The 22,044-nt window shown below is 37.7% G+C and overlaps 1 protein-coding gene across 1 annotated transcript in view; it reads left to right on the top strand.

Moving 5' to 3' along the window:
* Positions 1–22,044, top strand: part of LOC133289250 (DNA-directed RNA polymerase III subunit 2) — a 38,852-nt gene that overhangs the window by 1,769 nt on the left and 15,039 nt on the right. The window contains exons 8-21 of the mRNA XM_061487148.1: positions 272–336; positions 10,403–10,508; positions 10,614–10,724; positions 10,907–10,966; positions 14,544–14,582; positions 14,715–14,765; positions 14,937–15,035; positions 17,047–17,106; positions 17,202–17,294; positions 19,009–19,110; positions 19,278–19,388; positions 20,118–20,234; positions 21,625–21,741; positions 21,839–21,919. Of these exons, the coding sequence (XP_061343132.1) occupies positions 272–336; positions 10,403–10,508; positions 10,614–10,724; positions 10,907–10,966; positions 14,544–14,582; positions 14,715–14,765; positions 14,937–15,035; positions 17,047–17,106; positions 17,202–17,294; positions 19,009–19,110; positions 19,278–19,388; positions 20,118–20,234; positions 21,625–21,741; positions 21,839–21,919 (1,212 nt within the window). The remainder of the gene's footprint in view (positions 1–271; positions 337–10,402; positions 10,509–10,613; positions 10,725–10,906; positions 10,967–14,543; positions 14,583–14,714; positions 14,766–14,936; positions 15,036–17,046; positions 17,107–17,201; positions 17,295–19,008; positions 19,111–19,277; positions 19,389–20,117; positions 20,235–21,624; positions 21,742–21,838; positions 21,920–22,044) is intronic.

Here is a 22,044-nt window from a genome sequence, read left to right as displayed (position 1 = left end):
AAAATTTGTTTGAGGAGCTAATTGTTGAAAGGTTAAAGAGACAGCGTAAGAAATCAAATGTAAATTGATAAAATATCATTACAAGAATTAATGGAAAAGCATTTTAAATTGACATGTTGGAGATCAGTTGTTCTAATTAAGAATCCTTGACAGTAGCTTTCGTTTCTTATTTTTTCTACTCTGTTCTTAACAATTTTCCTTTTATCTTTTTTGTAAATAGTTTTTCATTTTTCATTTATTTATGAATTATGACTGCACTAATCTATTTCAGGTGATTTTAATACAAGAGCAACTTTCAAAGAATAGAATAATTATAGACACTGACAAGAAAGGAAAGTAAGTAATTCTTCTTGGTAAAAATGTGCTTTATTCTTTACCTCTTCGTATATGCGTATACATAGAGGCATGTATGCAAGTATGGTTTGGGGCCTCTTCTTACCTACCTCCCCATTTTTGTGCTACCTGGTAGGCAAGTACGAGCGCTATTGGTTGATATATTTTTCTCACATCAGGTACTATAGTGTTGTCAAGTAATTATGAGGTTCATTCCTCTGTTATTCCCTTCTTCCTTTTAACTAAAGGTAGCTCTGAAGCTCAGGTTCTGGGAGAACTTCTAGCTGCCAGTGAGGAACTAATGAAATACAGTTTCATTGGTTAATTTTTTAGTTTCTTATTGAAGATCCTAGATTAAGTCTCTGAATTTACTTTTTTGTTAAAGGAAGGATTTCATTACAATGAAGAGAAAAATTTATGAAAAGAAGGGTGTTAGAATATTAGATATGATATGATTAGATTTGATTAGATATGATTGGATTCTGTCTTATCCGTAAATAGTCTGACTGTATTCTGACTGTATTAGGATTAGGTTTGGATTAGGTTTGGGCCTTACACTTAAGCCCATTAGGGTCTCTATATATTGTAACTCCCTGACACAGATCAATACACAACGTATTCTTTTACATTTAACTTGGTATCAGAGCTCTTTCGTTCTAGGAACCCTCGCTTCCGCTCAGAAACCTTGTTTTTTGCTTTAAAAACCTAAGCCCACTGCTTAGGAGTCCACATTCTTGCCGTGCGTCCTTCCGGCAAGCCTTCTAGGGCTGTAAACAGCCTCTGAGTGATTTTTCCAAACGCGTCAGCACCTCCGACGGCCACCGGAACCACCGCCCGCCGTCAGAATCACTGTTCAGGCAACCGAAGACTTTTTCCGGCGACTTTTCCGACCAAACTTCACGCGATCAGGACCCTCTCTTCCCGGCGACCAGGTCTGTGGTGGTCCGGTCAGCACCGCATATCCCACGCGCCGTCACGCGCCACCTGTCTTCACTGCGCGTGGGCTTCACGCGCCACCTTCTGCCGGCGCGTGAGCACTATTCCGGCGGCTTTTTCCGGCCGGTCTTGGACAGAGAAGCTCGCCTTCTCCTCCCCTTTCTGGATCTGTGATTGTTTCTCTGTGGGTCTGACCTTAGACGCGTGGTTCTTCTTGATTGGATATCGTTTGCCTTCGTTTACGGCTTTTATATTTTATCTTTAAATGGCAGCAACATCTCCTGATCTCTCGGAGGTTAACTCTCCTTCTATTGTTGCAAATATAGCTCAGTCAGACAAAGCATCATTTGGTTCAGGTTCGGACTGTGTTGCACTCCAAACCCCTCTCAGGAAGGCTTCTCATCAGTCTCAGCCTTATACTGGTAATCCCGTTGCTTGTGTTTCTCATTCTACATCACTTGGATATTTGACTCCGGTGCTACCGATCATCTCTGTGGTAATAAGGAACTCTTTACATCTCTTACTTATTCTGATCATTTACCGTCTTTTACCCTTGCGGATGGAACCAAAGCCCCAGTTCGTGGAATTGGACAAGCTCGTCCGACCTCTACCTTGGCCCTGACATCTGTCTATTACATTCCTGGCATCCCTTATAACTTAATTTCTATTAGTAAGTTGATCCACTCCCTCACTTGCACCATTACTTTCTCTAACCATTCTGTTTCTGTGCAGGATCCGGGTACGGGGAAAATGATTGGAGTGGGTCGTGAGTCACGGGGGCTTTATTATCTGGATGTGCCTCGTCCTTCAGTAGCATGCTCTCTCACAGAATCTCCACAACTTATCCACAGTCGCCTTGGTCATCCAAGTCTTTCAAAGTTGCAGAAAATGGTTCCTCTTTTGTCCGGTCTTCAGTCTGTAGATTGTGTGTCATGTCAACAAGGGAAGCATACACGCTCCTCTTTTGCCAGTCGAGTCAATAAACGAGCTGATGCCCCTTTCTCTCTTGTTCATTCAGATATCTGGGGTCCAAGTCGTACCTTGTCTGTCTTAGGTTTTCGGTATTTCGTTACCTTTATTGATGATTTTTCCCGTTGCACTTGGACCTATTTAATGAAAAATCGTTCTGAGTTATTTTCCATTTATAAAAAGTTTTCTACTGAGATCCATACTCAATTTGGTGTTTCTATTCGTATTCTACGTAGTGATAATGCTAAGGAATATGTTTCTATTGATTTTTCTAATTTCTTGGCCACACAAGGTACTTTACATCAAACTACTTGTCCTCACACTCCACAACAAAATGGGGTGGCTGAATGTAAAAACAGACATCTCATTGAAACTGCCCGTACCCTTCTTATTCATATGCAGGTTCCTCTTCACTTCTGGGCAGATGCTGTACTCATCTCTTGTTTTCTCATCAATCGCATGCCTTCATCTGTGCTCCACAATGACATTCCTCATAATCTATTGCTTCCAGATGTTCCTCTTTATCCTCTAACTCCACATGTCTTTGGTTGTACTTGTTTTGTTCATGATCTCACTCCTGGTAAGGATAAGTTAACATCCAAAGCCTTTCAATGTATCTTTCTTGGTTATTCTCGTCTTCAAAAGGGTTATCGTTGTTATTCTCCCGACCTTAAGCGTTACTTAGTTTCCGCTGATGTCACTTTTCTTGATCAACAACCCTTTAATTCTATCCCATCTCAGATGTCACAGGTTGATCATGTACTTCCTGTCCCTTTTCTTGACTTGTCTTTGCCAGCTGCAGGTGCTTCTATTCCAGATGAGCAACCTATTGCTTCTATACTTGAGGACCGTCCACTTCTCACCTATCAGCGTCGCAAAACTGTGCCTCCTGTCGACTCGACTCTTGCTGACTCATCGCCCACTGCTATTGCTTCTTCCCCTCCGGATCCTTCATCAGAGACTCTTCCCATTGCTCAAAGAAAAGGTACGCGTACTACTCGTAACCCTTATCCTCTTTATACCTTTTTGAGTTATGACCGTCTTTCTTCACCTCATTTCACCTTTGTTTCTAGTCTTTCTTCTATTTCTATTCCTAAGACCACAGGTGAAGCACTTTCCCATCCAGGGTGGCGCCAAGCAATGCTTGATGAGATGACTGCACTTCATTCCAATGGCACTTGGGACCTTGTTTCTGCTCCTCCAGAGAAGTCTATAGTTGGTTGTCGCTGGGTTTTTACTGTGAAAGTTGGACCTGATGGCCATATTGATCGTCTCAAGGCACGTTTAGTTGCCAAGGGTTTTACTCAAATCTTTGGCCTTGATTATAGCGATACATTTTCTCCGGTCGCTAAGATGGCGTCAGTCCGCCTCTTTCTTGCCCTTGCTGCTGTTCGTCACTGGCCACTCCTTCAACTTGACATCAAAAATGCCTTTCTTCATGGTGATTTACAAGAAGAAGTTTACATGGAGCAACCACCTGGTTTTGTTGCTCAGGGGGAGTCTGGAAAGGTGTGTCGTCTTCGGAAATCCTTATATGGTCTCAAGCAGTCTCCTCGAGCATGGTTCAGTCGCTTCAGTTCTGCTGTTCAGGCATTTGGCTTAATCCGCAGTAAAGTTGACCATTCTGTGTTTTATAGGATTACATCTCCTGATAAGTGTATCTATTTGTTAGTCTATGTTGACGGCATCATTCTCACCGGAAGTGATCAAGACGGAATTCGTCAGTTAAAACAGCATTTGTTTAGTACATTTCAAACAAAGGACCTTGGGAAGCTGCGTTACTTCTTGGGAATTGAGGTGGCGCAATCAAGACAGGGCATTTCTATCTGTCAAAGGAAATATGCCTTGGATATCCTAGAAGAAACTGGTATGTTGGGGAGTAAACCAGTTGATACACCTATGGATCCTAATGTCAAGTTATTACCCGGACAGGGGGAGCCGTTATCTGATCCTGGACGTTATCGGAGGCTAATTGGGAAGCTCAATTATCTTACTGTGACTAGGCCAGATATTTCTTTCGCTGTCAGTACGGCCAGTCAATTCCTTGATTCCCCTTGTGATTCACATTGGGATGCTGCTGTGAGGATCCTCCGATACATCAAAGGAGCACCAGGAAAAGGTTTGTTGTATTCGGATCAGGGAAATACATAAATTTGTGGTTACTCAGATGCCGATTGGGCAGGAACATCCTCGGACAGACGCTCTACTTCTGGTTATTGTGTCTTCTTCGGAGGAAACTTAATCTCATGGAAAAGTAAGAAACAACCTGTTGTTTCCCGATCTAGTGCAGAAGCTGAGTATCGTGCAATGGCAAATACTACCTGTGAGTTGATCTGGTTAAAGCAGTTGATTCAGGAGCTTCATCTTTGTGAACAGAAACAACCCATGACACTCATCTGTGATAATCCAGCTGCGCTACATATATCCTCTAATCCTGTTTTTCATGAGAGGACCAAACATATAGAGATTGATTGTCACTTCATTCGGGAAAAGATTCAGTCAGGAGAAATCAAGACAGCTTTTGTCAACTCGTCTAATCAACTAGCAGATGTTTTCACTAAAGCTCTTAGAGGTCCTCGGGTTGAATACATTTGTAACAAGCTTGGTGCTCATAATATATACGCACCAGCTTGAGGGGGAGTGTTAGAATATTAGATATGATATGATTAGATTTGATTAGATATGATTGGATTCTGTCTTATCCGTAAATAGTCTGACTGTATTCTGACTGTATTAGGATTAGGTTTGGGCCTTACACTTAAGCCCATTAGGGTCTCTATATATTGTAACTCCCTGACACAGATCAATACACAACGTATTCTTTTACATTTAACTAAGGGAACATAAGGAATCCTACTACACAAAAGAACAAGACAGTAGATAACAAAGAAATCCTCCATAACAAAAGAGAAAACAACAAAGGAAAAAGAGAAAATTAATGCAAAGTTTCTGAATCCTTCAATGTATCTATTAAAGAAACCCCATTAGAAAGGCCATGTTCTTTAAACAAAATAGAAGCCAATATACCAAATCAAGGGTTCTACCATTGAAACCTTAAAAATATGAGTTATGCTCCAACCAAATGCACCAAAGTGTAAGCATGAGTTGCACATTTCCACAAAATTTTTGCCTCTTCTATGAAGGCCATGAAAGCTAATAATCAAGAATTGGTCCAAGGGCCTAGGATGCACCCAACATTCACTAAAAATGCCAAATAAGGAATTCCATAGACAAACAGTGGCAGAACAATGTAATAACTGTTGTGCAAATGATTCTGAGTGAGCACCACTCACTACACACCTATCAGAGGAAAGAGCCTTTGTGGCCTGTTAACTTGCAACATTTCATTAGTATTTATTTTTATTTTTTGTTAATAAAAACATGTCATTAGCGTTACTTGAGATTAAAGAATAATTGTATATTGAATAATCATAGTGTGTTACAATGTACAAGAGCTCTCTATTTAAAGAGACTAAAAGACCTAATGGGCTAAGCCCACAAGATGTGGGACTATATACACTGAACTATTCTAACAACTATTCTAACCCTTCCCCTCAAGCTGGAGCATATATATTGTAAGCACCCAACTTGCCACAAATATATTCAACCCGAGGACCCCTAAGAGCTTTAGCGAAGACATCCGCGAGTTGATCATTGGAGTTGACAAATGCCGTTTTGATTTTTCCTGATTGAATCTTTTCTCGAATGAAATGACAATCGATCTCTATATGTTTGGTTCTCTCATGAAATACAGGATTAGAGGATATATGTAGTGCAGCTTGATTGTTACAAATGAGAGTCATTGGTTGTTTCTGTTCACAAAGATGGAGCTCCCGAATCAACTGTTTTAACTAGATTAGCTCGCAGGTAGCAACTCCCATTGCACGATACTCGGCCTCTGCACTAGATCGGACAACAACAGTTTGTTTCTTACTTTTACAAGAAATCAGGTTTCCTCCAAGAAAACACAATAGCTTGAAGTAGAGCGCCTATCCGAGGGTGATCCTGCCCAATCGGCATATGAATAACCACAAATTTATGTTTTCCCTGATCTGAATATAATAAACCTTTCCCTGGTGCTTCTTTGATGTAACGGAGGATCCTAACAGCAGCATTCCAATGAGAATCACATGGAGAATCAAGAAACTGACTAGCGACACTAGCAGCAAAAGAAATGTCCGGCCTAGTCACAGTGAGATAATTGAGGTTCCCAATCAACCTCCGATAACGTCCAGGATCAGATAATGGTTCTTCTTGTCCGGGTAGTAATTTGATAGTAGGATCCATGGGTGTATCAACTGGCTTACACCCCAACGTACCAGTCTCTTCTAGGATATCCAAGGCATAACCAAGAAAGTTACACTGAAAGGCTTTGGATGTTAATTTATCTTTACCAGAAGTGAGATCATGAACAAAACAAATACAACCAAAGACATGTGGAGTTAGAGGATAAAAATGAGCATCTGGAAACAATAGATTATGAGAAATGTCATTGTTGATATGAGCACAGATGAAGGCATGAGATTGATGAGAAAACAAGAGATGAGTACAACGTCTGCCCAGAAGTGAAGAGGAACCTGCATGTGAATAAGAAGGGTACAAGCAGTTTTAATGAGATATCTGTTTCTACGTTCAACCACCCTATTTTGTTGTGGAGGGTGAGGACAAGTGGTTTGATGTAAAGTACCTTGTGTAGCCAATAAATTAGAAAAATCAATAGAATCATATTCCTTAGCATTATCACTACGCAGAATACGAATAGAAACACCAAATTGAGTATGAATCTCAGTAGGAAACTTTTTATAAATGGAAAATAACTCAGAACGATTTTTCGTTAAATAGATCCAAGTACAACAGGAAAAATCATCAATAAAGGTAATGAAATACTGAAAACCTAAAACAGACAAAGTACAACTTGGACCCCAGATATCTGAATGAACAAGAGAGAAAGGAGCATCAGCTCGTTTATTAACTCAATTGGCAAAAGAGGAGCGTGCATGCTTCCCTTGTTGACACGACACACAATCTAAAGAATGAAGACCGGACAAAAGACGAACCATCTTCTGCAACTTCGAAAGACTTGGATGACCGAGACGACTGTGGATAAGTTGTGGAGATTCTGTGAGAGAGCATGCCACTGAAGGACGAGGCACAACCAGATAGTAAAGCCTCCCTGTGACTCACGACCCACTCCAATCATATTCCCCGTATCGGGTCCTGCACAGAAACAGAATGGTTAGAGAAAGCAATGGTGCAAGTGAGGGAGGGGATCAATTTACTAATAGAAATTAAGTTATAAGGAATGCTAGGAATGTAATAAACAGATGACAAGGTCAAGGTAGAGGTCGGACGAGCTTGTCCAATCCCACGAACTAGGGCTTTGGTTCCATCAGTAAGGGTAAAAGAAGGTAAATGATCAGAATAAGTAAGAGATGTAAAGAGTTCCTTATTACCACAGAGATGATCGGTAGCACTTGAGTCAAATATCCAAGTGCCAAGTGGTGTAGAATGAGAAACACAAGCGATGAGATTATCAGTATCTGGAGCGGAAGGTTGAGACTGAGGAGAAGCCTTCCTGAGAAGAGTCTGGAGTGCAACATAGTTCGCAGGTGAGAGAGAAACTGAACCAGATGATGCACTGTCTGACTGAGCTATATTCGCAGCAAGAGAAGTGGCCCAATTCTTGTAGTTATCAGAATCCTTTAGTTTGGAAGATGTAATGGGCCCAACATCAGTACAAATGATTCCTGAGGAAGTTTTGGCAAGAGGAGAAGGAGAGTTAACCTTCGAGAGATTAGGGGACGCTGCTGCCATTTAAAGACAAAATATAAAAGCCGTAAATGAAGGCAAACGATATCCAATCAAGGAGAATCACGCATCTAAAATGAGACCTACAAAGAACCAAGCACAGATCCGGAAAGAGGAGGAAAAATCGAGCTAGTATGTCCAGGAATGACGGCAAGGGTGACGCATGAGCACCACTTGCAGGGAGAAGGAGCGGCGCGTGAGAGCGCGTGGGGACTCCTCTGATGATGGGTCTTCCACAGACTTGGTCGCCGGAGAGAGAGCACTCTGGTTGCAAGCTTTCCGGTTGAAATCGACGTCGGAACAGTGCTCCGGTAGCCTGAACAGTGACGAACGGTGGTTGTTGGCAGCGGGCAGTGGTTCTGACGGTTGAAGAAACAAGCCGGAGAGACACACGGTTGAAAAACTTGTCGGAAGAATGAACGGCAAAGTAAAAGAGAACACCTAAGCAGTGGGCTTAGGGTTTTAGCGGAAGCGGATTCCTAGAACGAAAAAGCTTTGGTACCAACTTGAGATTAAAGAATAATTATATATTGAATAATCATAGTGTGTTACAATGTACAAGAGCTCTCTATTTAGAGAGACTAAAAGACCTAATGGGCAGAGCCCACAAGACGTGGGTCTATATACACTGAACTATTCTAACAGTGTTAATTCTATTAAGCCCCAATGTTTATATAAAAGACTAGTCCTTAGCTGGAGCTTTGGATTCCAAAGGTTTTTTTATCAGGAAGCGAAGTGGCCCTAGTTCAAGGAAGAGTGAGGAATTGGAAAAATAATTTGCATGAAAACAGGTTGTGATTTGGACCAAATCCTTTTATTTGGGTTAAGGAAGACAAATGAATAGAGTCAAGGAGAACCAAGATGAACTCCAATTCATAATATTCCATTTCCTTTATGAAAAAAATGGATGTTGCATGAAAAACAGAAATCTGGACAGAAGAATTGTGTAAGGAAGACAATAAAAACCAGTGAAGGCATAACTAATAGGGAAATCTCATACTCAATGCTCCCCCCAAACGTTGATGTGAGAGCTGTTGCTGATTTATTTTATTTTATTTTTTCGCATGCTCAAATTTTGGGAAATTTTTTGGGTTTGAGTTTGTATTAGGCCCAGTTCTAGGGTGAATGGCAAACTCTGTGCCTCTTGACTAATGGTCCAAATGGAATGCCCGGAACCTCAAAGGTTTATACTAGAAGAAATAAAAGAGGCCAGAATTGGGAAAGTCTTGAATAACTTGTTGAGTTGGCAAGTTAGTTATGCTGAAATGGGTTATTCACATGACTGAGGTGGTTATAAGGCCTGGAGAGAGAGAGAGAGAGAGAGAGAAGGTTAGTGCGTTGTTGTTGTTTTGTTTTGCTAGTATTTTGACCTTAAGCTTTGTTGAGATATATAGTCCCATATTGGTTGTATGTGCAACTAATGTGGAGTTTATAAGGTCTTGGGCACTCCCACCCTTTGAGCTAGCTTTTGGGGTGGTGTATCCCAAGGTTCTTTACAGAGGCAAAGAAATTTCTCTTTGCCGAGCCATAGGTTCTGTGTATTTTCTGGGTTTAGGAGTTTCTATCCTCATGTAATCTTTCATTTATTTATTTTTCTTCAGTTGATACTTGATATAGTACTTGATTTTTCTCCCGTGGTTTGGACTCTATCAGCTTATGAATGTGAATATCATTCATCACATTGTGTGCTTTATACGCATGAATCAAATGAAAATATGAAGCTTTGGAATACAATAATATGAAGCTAGAAGCATAGAGTTTCTTCATGAGATCTCTCTTGGGCTAATGTTTTCGTCCTTTATTCCTTTTCTTTGTTTGTTTTTTGGGGGTTTGGCTATCACTCCTTTTTTATGCTTGGTGTTCCTCTTCTTTTTCTCTATGAAACTCCATCCTTTTATCACCAAAATGGAATGCATAAGCTTGACAAGCAGTAGCTTCTGGGATGTAGTTCCTTGTGCATAGATGTTCATATATTGTTATTATTCCCTGAGTTGTATTTCTCTTTTTTTCCTAATAATTTTTCTTTTCTCTATAAAAAAAATTATATGTAAAAATTATTCATAACTTCACTTGAAAAGAGAAAAACTGGAAAAATATTATCGCTTTCATAAAGAAACATGTACAAATAAGTTACAATATATAGAGAGAGACTCATGGGGTCTAAAAGAATTAACGCAAATCCTAAAAATAAGGAAACACTAATTTGGCTAATAAAGAAAACAAATAATTATAGATATTTTCCATATTTACGACAACTTCGGATGTGGTTGTAGATTTATATCCTCTATATTAGATTATCAATTAATCTGTTTTTTGTTGTTTTAAATTATATTTTGGTTCCAATTTTGGCTTTCAGCATTACTGCATCTGTGACAAGCAGCACGGAGAAAATAAAAACAAAAACTGTTATTGTGATGGAAAATGAAAAGATGTGGTTACAATTGAATCAATTTCCGAAGAAGGTTTTCATTTTTCACATTTTCAATGTGGCTTATTTACTTTTAGTCCTCTCATTCTATTAAAATTATGCTTCGGTAATTTTTGTTTCTTCTTGTAATATCATATAGGTTCCTCTTATGATAGTAATGAAAGCTATGGGGATGGAGACTGTTCAAGAAGTTATACAAATGGTTGGAAGAGATCCTCGTTATGGTTCACTACTTGTGCCCTCTATTGAGGTAATTGATATACATTTTTGGTTATGTCAAATATAAAAATGCTTTTGCTCAAAGTAAATTATAAGAGATGGGAGAAACAAGGGACTTGTAAAATTCATTCCAGACTTCTCTGCTTGTTCTTAGCTTACACACTGCATATTTTATTGTTATTTAATGTGGAATATGTTTTTCCCCATAATTAGGAATGTACAAAAAATGGTGTACATACACGAGAGCAAGCATTGGAGTACCTTGATTCAAAGGTGTGTTGTTCTTTCTTATTCTTGTGCAATTATTGTCATAATTTCTTTCTTGTATTCTTTGGTCTGGAGGTGGACCATTACAGACTTTGGTATTTTCTTATCTATAAAGATGCCATAGAGGGAACTCCAAATTACGACTTAGGTATTGCAATTCTTAGTTCTTGTTAAGAGGAAGATACATGTGATGAAATTTGTGTTTGAATTTGGTTGGCCTTTTAAGTTGGTGTATCAACACTGAAGACCAAAATAGAACGCCCAAGTCCAACAAAATACAGAAAGGGAAGCAAAAATGATAGAAAGGAGAGATTTGGAAGGAGAAAGAGTGACTTAGTTACAAGGAGAGACATATGGTAGACTGTGAATGGAGAAGGAGAAAGAGGAGGTATTGGAATTGCAGCTTGAGTTGGTTATAAGTGGAGAAAATGAAGAGAGGCAGACACATATTGATTATACCTTTAGAATGGGAAATTGGGATCTTTTGAGGACTTGGGTTGAATGATTATAAAGAGTGAGTGAGGGGTGGTTCTTAGCCTATTTTTCATGGGCACTTTTCCTTTGTTTTGCTGTTTCTTAAGGATATCACTGTTACCTTGTGATAATCCTCATTTAATTGTTTTTCTTTTTGTACTGGGTGATCTTGTAAGAGTTTATCTCCAATTTTCAATAATATATAATTCTGGTACCATCAATTTGATACCAGAGCTCCTGACTTGTGGGGGCGCTGAATGGTTCAATCATGAATGGAGGCAAGAGTTGAAGAAATTGGACACCGACTGGCATAGATGGACCAACGTAAAGAATGAATAGAAGGTAGAATTGGAGGAGTGGAAGCTTCCATCCATCATATGAATGAGAATCTACTAGCTTACATGGACTGTATGGATTAAAGGATGGGGGTAGTGGATGCACACAACAAAATGCTACTGGGGAAAGGAAAATGATGACTCCATTTGAAGGAAAACAATGAATGCTAGAGTAAGAAAGTATGCGCAAGGTGGAAATCCCTTACTTCACTGGGGAAGACCTGTATTGGTGTATGTTTAGAGTTGAAAGGTAGTTTAGAGTAAAGCGAGTGCCAGAGGAGGAACAAGTTGAAGACGCGTCCATTTGTCTAGAAGAGAAGACACTAAATTGGTTCTAATGGTGGGAACCTATTCATCCAATAATTACGTGGAAGACACTTCGAATGACAGTGCTACAACAATTCCATGTGTTGTCATTAGTGAGCCCTAATGAAGCCCTCTTGAGTTTGAGGCAAGACAGTACGGTGGCTGATTATCGTGAACAATTCGAGATGCTATCAGCCCTACTCGGTCACGCCGACTGCGAGATGATGCAAGCTGCCTTCTTAAATGGTTTGAAGGAAGAAATTTGAATGGAGGTTCAAATTCATTTTGCGAACAACCCAGACTTAGGCCAAATTATGTGTTTGGCACAAAGAATAGAGGATAAAAAGATGGTGTGTAGTCAGGTTGGAGGTGGAGTGATAACGGGCGAAGTGTTTTGCATCACGCTGCCTTTCTTTGACTTGGTACTCTCTCGACATTTTTGGCAATTCCACCAATCGCCATCGGTTTTTCGTTTTTCTGGCAAGGCCGCCTCTCTTCCCATAAGCCTACATCTTTTTTCTTGCTTGGTTTGGCTTTATGTGAACTTTCCTGTAGTGGTTATATCAATACTCACTATCCTGCCATTGTGTTTTTATGGTCGACTACTATGTGGTGCTATCCGTGATCCTACGATTTGAGTATTACCTTGTCTTCATAAAACAATCCTTGGCATGGATCAATTTTAATGTATTGTAAGATTTGTACAACTACATTCCAATGGTCAACAGGTGCAGATTCCTCGAATTGGCTCACTACATTGACTGCAAAGAAAATGTATGGTCTAGTTATTGTAAGGTAGTTCACTTTCCCAACTAATATCTTATACCTGCTAGGATCTGAATAAGGTTTTCGTTGGTCTGGTAGTAGTTTACTTTTCACATCCATCGGAGTTTGAAATTACAATATCACATTCCTTGTTTGATCTACCTCAAAACCATGAAACTACTTAAGTTTACCTTAGTCTTTGTTCTGAAAGTGATTGAACAGATGTTCCTTTGAGCGATATATGCCATCATGACCATTGCCTGTAATAACTATATTATCAACATAAACTATCGGATAAATAGATTGACCAGATGGAACATGTCAATAAAAGAATGAATTATTAGCTTCAGTCCGTCTACCCAATCTCTTGCACAACAATACTGAACTTACCAAACCAAGCTTGAGGAGATTGTTTCAACTCATAAAAAGTCTGTTTCAATCTGAGCTACAAACCTGTGGTTACTCCATATAAATCTTTTCTTCAATGTCCTCATGAAGGAAGGCAATCTTGCTGTCTAGGTTATACAATGGCCAAAGTCCAATGGTTGCCATGGAGAGAGGCAAACAAGAGCCATTTTGGCTACTAGAAAGAATGTACGATTGTCGTCAAGACCGTAATTCTTAGTGTTTTTTTGCAACTAGGTGTGCTTTGAGATGACCAATGTGACAATGTGGGCTGCCTTGACAACATATTCTCATTGGCAATAAACAATCGTTTTCCTTAGAGGAAGAGCAATCAAGTCCTATGTAACACTGTGCTCAAAGGGCAATCATCTCATCAATCATGGCCTACCTTCTACCAAAGTGTGAAAGGGACTCACCAATAGATTTAGGGAGCCAAATAGAAGACAAGGAAGACAAAAGCATAATTCGATGGGGATAAATGGTGAAAACTCAAAAAATTATAAAAAGGATGAGGATTGTGAGGGGGCCATATTCTTATTCGAATGACAATAGGAAAATTAGTGACAGACTCACAAGGAACCAAATAAGTCCATAGTAGGGGAAGCCATTGGAGTAGGACATGATTCATGAGGACCTTGACGACTTCCTCAGTCATAGGAATTATCACCTTTGGGTGACGTTGATAGTTGTTAAGAGGGTGTGCGAGAGCTTCTCCGCCGACAACTCTCGAAAGGGTTGTTGATTGGATGATTCTGGTTGGACTTAGATTTCTGGCGAGGTGGGTGTCTACCTAGATCGCGGCTGGGACTGTTTGGACGAATTATGTTTTGGGACAAACTGCTTAGGGTTTGCTAATGGACGATCTGGCTCTAATTCCATGTGGAATAGGACTTGAGAATTGCTTGAGGAAATCCTCGACAACATGTTCTATTTATGCGTGAGTTACAATCTCTAATAACAGAAAACTAGGAATTCACAATCTTTTATATAAGGAAACTAAGAAACTAGGGAATTAAGAAAAATAATACAAATCAGGTCCTAATTATTTAGAGAATAAAAATCCCTAAATAGGAGATATAGAAAGTATTTTCCTAAATAGAAGATATTTTCCAACAAAATCTATTAAACACTTTTTAGAACAAGTCATGGATACTTGTTGAGTAATGTACTGAAGATGACAATTTATTGACTGTTGCTGATTTTGATTTATATACCTTTCTCAGTGTTTCTAATTTTACATACGTACACATAATATTTGTTGTTTCTTATTTATTGCTGATGGCCTGTGTACTCATCAGGTGAAACGTCCCATGTATTCAAACAATTTATCTGAAAAGGTTTCAATTCTCTCTCTCTCTCTCTCTCATATTAGTTTGTATATTAATACATTTCATGCTATGGATAAATAATAATTAATATGTTTTTTCCTCTTCAACTTTGTGAATTTATCATTTGAACCTTTTATATAGGAAGGAAGAGCATTTTCTATCTTAAGAGATGTTTTTCTTGCAAATGTCCCGGTAAGTTTTCTTTGACTTCTACATCTCTTGAATTTTAAGTGTGTTTTTTTTTCTTTCTGATATTTTAGTTTCATGGCTGGACAATTTGATTTCATTCTATTCAGTATACATGTAATTAGCTTTTGATGTGTTTGGTTTGGTCTGAATCGCTACTTCTTCTGTCGGTTTTAGGTGCATGAAGATAATTTTCAGCCAAAATGTATATATGTTGCTGTTATGACGAGACGCATATTGGATGCAATTCTAAATAAAGATGCAATGGATGACAAGGTAGTATCTTCTTTTTAATATGTGAGCTTATGTAACTTCTGAAAGGGGACTACCAGACTAGGTTATGTAATGAAAATAGTAATAGTCTAATTATGTAATGAAAAGGTCCCATCATTTGTTTCACTCAATTGCCATAATTTTTTCTGCTCTAGCCTATCACCATCCAAAATTAGTAGAAATTATAAAGTTCTTCCAAAAAGGTGTAGGAACAAAACCAGAGTCTAAAGAAGCACTATAAGAGTGAGCCACTATATGAGATCATGTAGTGCATAACAAAAATTGAATGGTATGGGATTGTTTATCTTTTAGAAGGTAAATTGGAAGATCAAGACTAGGATCTGAAAGGACCTCTAGCATTATTGCAATCCCCCAAGTAAAACACCTACAATCCAGTTGGAGAACTTGGATCTAGAAATGAAAAAATTGATGTTTGAGATGGTGGATCTGTTGGTGGGACATGTAGCAGCAAGTTCCCTGTCTGGTTATTGAATTTGTAGAGTGTAGAATTGCATCATAGGTGGTAAAATCAATAAATAATACTATACACATATAGGTAATCGTTAAGAATCTTAAGATCAATAAAGGAAGGTGGTAGAAGTGAAGTGGTGGAAAGGAATCGGCTGGATGCAGAAAGTAACATTGTTCTCTAGATTCTTATTTATATTAGGGTAAATTACACATTAAAACCCTGTAGTTTCACCCTTTTCAAATAACTGTTTTGATCTGAACCCTTTTTTATGTCACTTAACCCCCTCAACTTGGGTTTAAGTTGAAAGTGATAACTTCAATTAATTTTGATGTCAGCTACTGTTTATTTTACACTTTACCTCCTTTTGATTTAACACTTTTTCAATTTACTCCCCTGACTTTATTTCTTATTTTACACATTTTCCCCCTAAAAAATAAACTTTAGGGGACGGCTGAGAAAATGTTAAATTGTCGTTCAAGCTAACTGAAAATTAATGTTCTCGACTTGAACTAAAGTTGATGACACAAAAACATGTTGAGGGAGGTTATTTGAAAAAATAGTAAAACTACTACGAGGGTTAAAGTGTAATTTACTCTTTATACAACTAAATAGTGGTGTATTACCATGTCTAATACTTTAGTATGCTAATTTCTATACTTATATGATACTATTTCTACACTTTTCTCAACTTGGCGCTTCTACATCATATATACCAAGCTTGTCAGAAATGTAGTTACTTTAAGGAGGTTAGTGAGTATGTAAACTAATTAATCATTTGAATTGATAAACTAGTAGTGATACCTCATCAACATCAACATCATCGTCATCCCAAATTAGTTGGCGGTGGGCAAGCGATGAATCCAAATAAAATCAGAACAGATTGTCAGAGAAGAAATGAACTAGTAGTGATACATCTAGATAAAATGTTTTCTCGGTTAAAGTGGTGATGCACTTTTATGTATTTGTTCTTTAATGAAAAACTCTGTTGAGGGCTGTTAAAATTTTTAGGAAATCTCATAATATTATTATTGTTTTTTTGAATCTTTTGAACTATCTTAGATGATCTCTTAGGATTGGTTTTCAATATTTCCTTATATTTTATGATTTATTTATTTTTTAATTAATTAGGATAAACAAGTAGTGTATTACAAAAGTACAATAGTACGTTAGATACTATTTTGGAAACTATTTCTACACTTAGCAATCCTCATTTGCTGATAGGTGTTTCCACTGCATGGTTTGCTATTAGCTTTTGATTTTCACAACGAAGGTGAAGTTCTTGTCATATTTCAAAGCCATCCTAGAAATTGGAGAATATACACAGAGAAGCCAAACTGATTTTCTTTTTTGTAAAAACGTAATTTAACTAAAGCAACCTGATTTATTCTTCATCCAAAATAATTCTTTTATGGTGAAAGATGATCTGCAAAATTAATAAAATTATAACTAAATAATATCCACTATGTGTAGATTTTGTGTGTGTGTGCATGTATGTGGGCAAGAGTTAATAATCATCTGCTAACTGTTTTTTCCAACTCATAGGATTATGTGGGGAACAAGCGGTTGGAGTTATCTGGCCAGTTAATATCTCTGCTTTTTGAGGTACTATCCTGTTTAATTTAATAGACATTTGACTTCTGTAGATATAATTCTCACATTTTTCATTGCCTGAATTGTTATTCTTCTTTCTCTTGTAGGATCTTTTTAAGTCAATGACAACTGAAGTTAAGAATGTCACAGAAAAAATGATGGATAAGCCAGACAAGGCTAAGAAGTTTGACATTTCTATGGTAAGCAACTTGAAAACTTGGCAGATGTAAAGATGGAAATATTCTGAATGTTATTTTCTTATGATCAATGTATAGAATGTATTAATATTATATAGACCTATATCAATAATTTCTTACCTAAAAATTGAGCTAAATCCAAGAAAACAAATCTCTCCTAATAATAATAGAAACCCAATCTAAAATAATTCCATAATTATTCCTTTTATGTTTACAACAAAACACTCTTTAATATAGTTGAAATATGAGGCAATCTGTTTATTATTGCTTGAATGATCATGTACATGGGTTTACAATATATAGCCTACTGAGAATAATTGCTAATAATTTGTAAAGAACCAATTCAACCCAAAAGTTGAAGCTGTTGGATAAGACTATATTAATGGTTTTATATATCTCTAACACGTTCCCTCACACGAGGGCCCACTAAGCTTGAAGGGTGGACAATGCACAGACTCACCTACCTATGCTAAGAAATTCCACAAGAGAAAGTGGGAGCGGTGAGGGTCGAATTCGTGACACTGAGGCTCTAATATCATGTAAAGAAACAATTCAACTCAAAAGTTTAAGTTGTTGGATGAGGCTACATTAATGATTTTATATATCTGTAACATAATTGCTTTCCTAATTATAGAGCTAATTCTAGGGAAACGAATAAGGAGTAAATCAAACCAATAATCTGTCACACAATGTCCCCATAATCTGTCCTGTCATAATCTGCCTAATAAAAGGGGAAAAAAATCAATAATAATAACACAATTGTACTTTCTTTGTTTACATCAAATATTCATAATCAAGCATCATACAAATGGATTCAAATCATTCTTGAATATATCCAATCTTGCTGAAGCTGTCTAAAAATCTCTGGCTAGTCGAAGAGTTGCTTCTATAAAATTATCTTTCCATCTCATTCTCTTCTCATTTATTTTGGACTTGTCAGTCCAAGTTGATTCCTTTTTATTTATTTATTATGCATGGGTTTGTCCCTTTGTTTAATTTTTTTATAATTATTTATTTTAATTTTATTTTTATTTTTCTCTCTTATTTTATTTTTCTTTTTCTTTATTCTTTTTTACTTTTCATCTGTGTTCATCGACCGCCAACCCCAACTAGTTTGGGATAAAGGGGTTTTTGATGTTGATGTTGGTTTGTCCCTCTGTGTCTTGTTAAAATTTTTCCTAATCCAAAAATCAGAAATGAATGAAAATTCTATGACATAACTTGTATGGTCTACGAATTCAATCTGCACTAAGTGCAAATGTATTGTTATTAGAGACAAAAAGCATCTTTGAGAGAGATTTAAAGCCTTAATCCTGTATCCGTCCCGAACAGGATTGTCTCCTGTGGAGAATACTTATGGTTTGTCCAAAAAAAGCAGGAGCAATTTGTGTATGCTTTAGCTCATGTGAAGTTTACAAACAGTCAATATCTCAACGGAATGTGGTTTTCTGGCAAGTTTATGATCTTCATGGTTTGATGGTTTGTTGGGAATTTCCATTGTTGAGATGTCTCTAGATGTTTATTTATTCTTGTTATTCTTAGTGTCATCAATGTGAAATCTTTAAACTGTGGTTTGTTTTTACACCTGAAAGAGAGACACTGCTGATTTCATCATTTTATGTTTGTTCTGAGTTGTTGTCTTTTGCTTTGTTCATCTTACTCTATGTTTAGTATGTCTGTATTTATATTTGCGTTTTCTCTTTGGGTGTGTTCATAGATTCTTGGTCGAGATATTATCACTCTTGGTTTGGAGAGGACTCTCTCCACTGGTAATTTTGACGTAAAGAGGTTCAAAATGGAAAGGAAAGGAATGACACAGGTTGTATTTTGTTTTCCTTTCTAATATTTCCTTTGTATCTCTTGATTCATTATAAACAAAGTGACTTCATCTGGCTCAGATACTTAGGGACACACCTAAGGGGCTTGGGGCTTGGGATTATCTATCGCACAAGACTTAATTCCTCTGATGAAATTCTCTATTCGCAGGTGCTACAAAGGTTATCATTTATAAGCGCTTTGGGCCAAATGACAAGAGTGTCACCTCAGTTTGAGAAGTCCAGGAAAGTAAGTGGACCTAGAGCTTTGCAGCCTAGCCAGGTGAGCTGCAATCGAGTTGGGAACTTTGACATATCCTTCTTATATTGCATTGGTTGTGGATAGAAAACAATGGCATTGTCTGATCCTTGTTGCTGACCCCATCTAGTGTGAAAAGACTTTGACAGTTGTTGTGGTATTCTGATAAGGTCCTTAACTCAAAAAATAAAATTAACAACAGAGAATCAAGTGTTTTTGGCCTGGTAAACCAGAGTTTTCTTATATTGAGGGAAATCAAAAGACAATTACAGAGACTATGACGCTACAGAGACAATTTAACAAAAAAAGGAAACAGTTACAAGAACCAAAATTGCTCAACACTATAGGAAAGCTTGATAACAGATAGTGTCAGACATTCGAGAGGTACCACTCTCTCCCAAGGTCCTTTTCCAATCCAATATCCCAGCGTGATGCTACCCACACCCCTCCCTTCCTCTTAACTACTTCTCCCGCAACCAACTTGCTATTCCCTGCTTGCATTCTTTTAGAGGGTATAATGGTCATCCCATTCACTTGGACCCACTGCAATTGAACCACAACTACCAGTCTCCTCACTTGGGCCAACTTTTGCATTTGAGACCCAAGTTCTCCTATTTTTATCCCTTATGTAAGCCTTTATGGGCTGGGTCGTATCATATTCTAATTTTGCTTAGGTTTTTTATTCTAAATATATAAAATCTTATCTACTTATGAACTCATACCTTATTTTCTGATGTCTTCCATGTGATACAGTGGGGCATGCTTTGTCCTTGTGATACTCCTGAAGGTGAATCTTGTGGACTGGTAAAGAACCTTGCTTTGATGACTCATGTTACTACTGATGAAGAGGAGGCCCCCCTGATTTCTCTGGTACGTTTTGTCTGTTATTATAGAGGATGAGATTTTCCTTTATTTTTTGTTTGTATTAGTATTTTGTAAACTATATATAGGTGTTTTATCCAGGTAGTGGGGTTTATAGCATCTCCAAAATTTTTGTGGCTAAAATTCAATTTAATTTAATTTTCGAGGGCTCTGATACTAGATCTATTACCAATTTAACTGACCCAACATCAGCTGTTAGAAGGCTACCCTAGAATTAATGTTAAGTTTTTTTTATTTTGATTTCTGTTTCTGTTATTTTTGTGTGTGTAAATCTGACTGTCATCGACTCTTTACTAGCCTATCATAATTCAATAAGTTCCTACCAATAGTAGTTTAGATAGTTCATTGGAAAACGGAAGCCTGGTAGGAATGCCTATTTTTTTTGTTTAGTTGTTTATCAATTTGATTTTCGATATCATATTGTTCTAGAATTTATCAGGTTGCTACTGCATTTTCTACAGAGACATCTTGGTTGATTTATTTGAGACATTGACTGTATTGCCCCCTTTTTGAAAATAATATATCTGAATGCCAGAGTCGAAATTTTTTCCAAACTGCCACGACACCATAGTTGTTGAGGTAGTCAGCTACTATGGACTGGACACGTGTCACGTCTCCAGTCGCTACATAATGTAGCTACTTTGGTGCAACCAAGCCTGCAAGTCACTGGGGACGTGACACGTGTCCAGTTCATAGTAGTTGACTACCTCAGCGACTATGGTGCCATGGCAGTTTGGAAATTTTTTTTGATTCTGTGGTATTTAGGTATATTATATATAAAAATGGGGCAGTACGGCCAGTGTCCCGATTTATTCTATATGATCACTTTTTGTCCGGAGGTGAAAGCAGCTTTAAATTTAACTGGCACAAGCAATGCTTTTAAAACTAAAGTTTTGTTATTCTCCTGCCTATCGGTGGCTGTTTAAAGGGCCTTTTATGGAGGACCTTCCTTTGTACATGCTAGGGCTGATTTTGCTTTCTTTGCTCTTGTCTGTTGCATTTTTATCTTGTTATTTATGTAATTATTGGAATAGAATTGTGTCTATGACCACTCTTGGTGCTCTTACCTTGGTTGTTTCAAGGATGTCTTTCACTGATATTCAGAGAGATTGGACAACTATGTTCCACTTTTTAGCCTCTTTGGCTCTCCGCAATCTCTCCCCCCTCTCTTTGGGAGATATCTTGTCCTCTCCAGTTGTATCTTCTCTTCCTTCTTTCTAAAAACATTTTCTCTTATAAAAAATTATGGGAATAGTTATTGTGCATCTATTTCAGTGTGTATTGTTTGATATAGATGCAAGATCCAACAGGTTTCCTATACAATATTGTTGACTGTAGGTGCATTACATTTTATAGTGTTTCATTATTTCCGTGACAGTGCTATTCTCTGGCTGTTGAAGACATGGAGCATGTCTCTGCAGAAGAGCTTCATACACCAGATTCCTTTCTTGTTATTTTTAATGGTTTGATCCTTGGCAAGCATAGGAGGCCACAGGTATTTGTCAGTCTTATATCAAATGTATAAAATACAAATATGCGTTCATGATTATATTCTAATATATTATAAACCTTAACATTGTTTTTCATTCAAGCGTTTTGCTACTGCAATGAGAAAGTTGCGGAGAGCTGGTAAAATTGGCGAGTTTGTGAGTATCTATGTCAACGAAAAGCAGGTGAATAGTTCCGTTGCAGTTGGTATTTTCCCATTTCTTTCCCGCCTCTACTATTTTCCCGTTTCCTGGTTCAGTTTTTATTTTTTAAATTCTTTTTTGTTCAAGTTTTAATTTGTGTTGCATAT

This window comes from Gastrolobium bilobum, unplaced genomic scaffold, assembly GCF_033153095.1.
Source record: "Gastrolobium bilobum isolate Gb01-03AN ecotype WA unplaced genomic scaffold, APGP_CSIRO_Gbil_v1 utg29617, whole genome shotgun sequence".
In the NCBI taxonomy this organism is placed as follows: Eukaryota; Viridiplantae; Streptophyta; class Magnoliopsida; order Fabales; family Fabaceae; genus Gastrolobium; species Gastrolobium bilobum.
This window is presented reverse-complemented; position numbering and strand designations above follow the sequence as displayed.